This window comes from Diaphorina citri, unplaced genomic scaffold (genome assembly GCF_000475195.1).
Source record: "Diaphorina citri unplaced genomic scaffold, Diaci psyllid genome assembly version 1.1 scaffold1493, whole genome shotgun sequence".
Taxonomy (NCBI): Eukaryota; Metazoa; Arthropoda; class Insecta; order Hemiptera; family Psyllidae; genus Diaphorina; species Diaphorina citri.
In genome coordinates this window covers 20635-24783 of record NW_007378919.1, presented here as the reverse complement: position 1 = coordinate 24783, position 4149 = coordinate 20635, and the positions used below count along the sequence as shown (strand labels likewise).

At 44.1% G+C, this 4149-nt stretch overlaps 1 protein-coding gene across 1 annotated transcript in view; it reads left to right on the top strand.

Annotated features, from left to right (window-relative positions):
- Window positions 1-3407, top strand: part of LOC103516132 (putative uncharacterized protein DDB_G0282133) — a 24362-nt gene extending 20955 nt beyond the window's left edge. Inside the window, exons 3-4 of the mRNA XM_008481090.3 lie at window positions 2548-2611; window positions 2910-3407. Coding sequence (XP_008479312.1) covers window positions 2576-2611; window positions 2910-3407 — 534 coding nt within the window. The 5' untranslated portion in view covers window positions 2548-2575. The remainder of the gene's footprint in view (window positions 1-2547; window positions 2612-2909) is intronic.
- Window positions 3408-4149: the final 742 nt, after the last annotated feature.

Here is a 4149-nt window from a genome sequence, read left to right as displayed (position 1 = left end):
ATAAAAAAAAAAAAAAAAAAAAAAAAAAAAATGTCACAGTAAGCCTAACCTTGTACCTACTAAACCTCAACCCATAAGTACTGTTGCTAAAAAACCTAAGCAGTTACCTAGTGACATTAAACACATATCAAACAACCAATCTTTGAGGTAAAAAAAACATTAAAACCTACAGTTAACTGCATTTTTACATGTATTTGCTTGTAATTTTACAGAATTCTCTATGATGAGTCCTTGGAAAACAAGACATTTGAATCTATCGTCAATCAACTCCTACAATGCTTTCAAAAGCATGACTATTACAAAGGTAATTAAAAAATCCATAGCTCTATTAGGGTTGCCAACTTTTTTTTTGGCATATACTTACGGTACAAACTAGCAAAATGGTGAAAAAATACGGATTTCCCGATTTTTACCCGGAACAAAGGCATGCACCTCCCCCCCTCCCCAAACAAAAAAAATATTTTGCAACAAATAAAAAAAAGAACAAATACCAATGAAGTAATTCGAAATAAAAACATCCTTGTACCTATCCTCGGGTAAAACCGCTTTACCCAAGGATAGGTACTAAATTACAAATACTATAGTTTTTCCCCCGTAGGGTAATAAAAACTATTATTTTGGGTCTTGCGTAAGCTTGACCCGGCCTTGTTGGCCTTGCCGGTGCAAGTTGCCCTTCGTACTGATTACTAGCTGGCTGCCGGTGGTAGAAACAGTTGTTGCCCCCTCCGAAAACCTGAGGAGGGAAAAATGTGGGATCTTCTGAGGGAAAAAGAGGGGAAAAATTGTTAGAATCGCAACTATTTGGTCAAAAGCAGGGAAAGTAATCTCACCGGGTCAAGCTTACGCAAGACCCAAAATAATAGTTTTTATTACCCTACGGGGGAAAAACTATAGTATTTGTAATTTAGTACCTATCCTTGGGTAAAGCGGTTTTACCCGAGGATAGGTACAAGGATGTTTTTATTTCGAATTACTTCATTGGTATTTGTTCATCAAGAATAATAATAAACTAAATATTAAACAAATTAGGTAGGTACATTACATAGGTACTGATTTTCTCTAATCACTACGGGCTACAAAATTCCCGGAGGGACGGACCCTGCTTGTTTTTATTTGTTGCAAAATATTTTTTTTTTGTTTGGGGAGGGGGGGGGTGCATGCCTTTGTTCCGGGTAAAAATCGGGAAATCCGTATTTTTTCACCATTTTGCTAGATTGTACCGTATATGCCGAAAAAAAAGTTGGCAACCCTAGCTCTAGGTCGCGGATACGATTTCCGCCCGGGGCGGGTTTTATCCTGAACGGATAAAGTTCGTTCTCGGAATTGCTATCGCCGCTGCGCGCTGGCTTGATTTAAGAACCTGTCCCTCGTCTATCGACCATAGGACACTGAATGGGTTGAGGAATCCATCTCCTCGTCTATCGACCACAGGACACTGAATGGGTTGAGGAATCTGTCTCCTCATCTATCGACCACAGGTCACTGAATGGGTTGAGGAACTGTCTCCTCATCTATCGACCACAGGACACTGAATGGGTTAAACATTTTGTGCAATTTGCATCGCGCGAACTATAGAAAAAGGGGGCCAAACTGTTTATTGATAACGAAAATAGATTCACGAGGGACAAAATAATAATAATAATTCGAGTGATAAGAAAACGTATAGATACAAAAGCATGTGGGGATATGGACACTGGACAGCTGGACACGGAAGTTGAATTTAGTTTTCGTGTTTTATCAGTGGAAACATTTAATCTGTAAAAACCGCAAGGCTGAATATTGTATAGTGGATATGCACACTATCACAGATGTTAAGCCCGCCACTCACACTCAGAGGAAAACCTAGGTCTTTCAGACGGTCTGACAGACCCATGTAGGTCTGAAAGAAAGATCAACCCATGTATGTAGCTGGAACTTTGCTCGCAAAGACGACTTTCCGACTGTTTGACGACCGGCGGTCCTGAGCGTGACGAGGCGGGCCTTCCACCCGGTTTACAGAATCATGTTGATTTTTTGTCTTTTTGTTTTTTTTTTTTTTCTCTTTTCTCCAAGAGGTGCTAAAGACCTAAAACCGACTTACACTATATGAGTCTAGTATTAAGAGTTCAACAATAAGGACTTTTTGACCAATCAACCGGAACCAAGATTGTTAGATTGGGTATAAACCACCAGAAGAAGAAGAAAAATTCGGACTAACGAAAGAAGTTTCCATACCATACTTAGAACGAGAAACGGTAAAAACGAAGCACAAGAGTTGTTTGTGAACAGCCCTAGTTAGCTTTGGTTGGTGGGCGCGTCTGGCGCTCGTAAGCGTAGGCCGCGGGTTCGATTCCCGCCGTGAGCGGATTTTATCCTGATGGGATAAGTCGTTCTCGGAACCGGCTTGCTTTTCTCCTATCCTGTCCTCCTTCTCTCTTCGATTTCGGGACGATAAGACCCTAGCAGTTACAGTTCCCTCTGTCAAACCTCTTAAAAAAAAGTTGTTTGTTGTTTGCCTAGGCACTTAATCTAAGTTATGATTGATCTGAATTATTGTTTCTGTTTCAGACTAAATACTTGAAGTCCTGTGTGAGAGATGGGGGCTGCACAGAGCAGTTGTGTTTCGGATGAGGTACGTATGGTCTATAGGTTGCGGGTTCGATTCCCGCGGGGGGCGAACTTTATCCTAAGGTCACTAGGCTTGTGTTCTCTTTTTTTACCTGCCTCGGTGAAAATAAAGATAAGGAGCCGTGCTATCTTAAACAGATAAGTTTCGGAACGGCTGGCTTTCTCCCATCTTGTCAGCCTCGCTTCGCTTTCGGGACGATAAGACCTCGGCAGTTACAGTTCCCTCTGTCAAACCTTATAACAACAACAACAACAACAATAAATACTTTTACTAATAATAATTTCTCTTCCCTCTCCCCCAGGGAACGGAAAACACACCGTGCACACCAGTCGATCCCTTTGCCGAACAAGTCAACGCATGCGTCACCTCAGATCTAAATCAGACCACAGATGGAATCACCAACACCAACTATCTCGGAGCCAGCAACAGCAAAGACAGCAATTCCTATGCCAGCAACGATACAAGTTCCTATGCCAGCGCCAGCAGTTTCAATGCCAGCAACACCAGGAATGCCAACACCAACAGTGCTAGCAGTTTCAACACCAGCAGTCTGAATGCCAGCAACGACAGTGATTCCTATGCCAGCAACATTAATAGTGCCAACACCAGCAGTGCCTATGCCAGCAAGGATGTTGACAGGATGGTGGATGAGCAAGTGGAAAGAGACATTGAAGAGAAGGTGGTGAAGGAGATTGGAGAACAACTGCTTGTTAGTCAGGATGGTGCTGGGGAGATGGCAGACCCTACTGAGACACGTGAGGTATGTTATCTGCCAAGGCCTTACGTTCAGGCTGTCTGAGAGACCTCGGTTGGAAGAAGTATTCCGACTGTCCGTCAGATGGTCTGAGCTTGAGTAGCCGATATAAGAATAAATATAAAACTCGATCAAACTAGCAAGCTATGTACGTGCCCGAGTAGGTATCACACTGGGCTTGCACTCCCGAGGTTCCGGTTTAGATTCCCGGCGAGGTCGAAGTTTTTTCGGGACTGTGCTTGGAGCTCGGGGTGCACTCAGCCTCGTGAGGACAATGTGTGGACATAGCTTTTTAAAGTTGAAGGGAAGTGGGAGAAATGTTGAGATGAAATAGCTAAAAAAAAAAACCTTGAAACTCTATTTTGTGTTATGTATAGGCCGGGCGGCGGCGGAGCTTCGAACGTTTGACGTTCGAAGCTGAAATAGGATGCGCCGTAGAGGAAGCAGTAGAGCCAAGCTCGGGAGGCGACGGTCGCCGGGCTAATTACGTGAGGTCCGAGAACAAAAGAGGGAAGCCGGAGAGAAGAGTTGAGAACGGAGGTGAGAAGGGCTCAGAGAGGAGCGTAACAGGGACGCTACGACAGCGCAGCTCCCCGAAACACCCGCGCGAAGCGCGAATAAGTGGTGAGCGGCACACTACTGAGGGTAGAGCCGCGCGCGAACGCGAGCTTCCTGCGCGGACTTATCTTCTCCTCCTCATAACCACTCCAATAGTGATTGTTTTATTCGGGAAATGAATAGATACTTTATCCACGTGAAAAATACTCCGCACGGCCCGCCGCCGCCT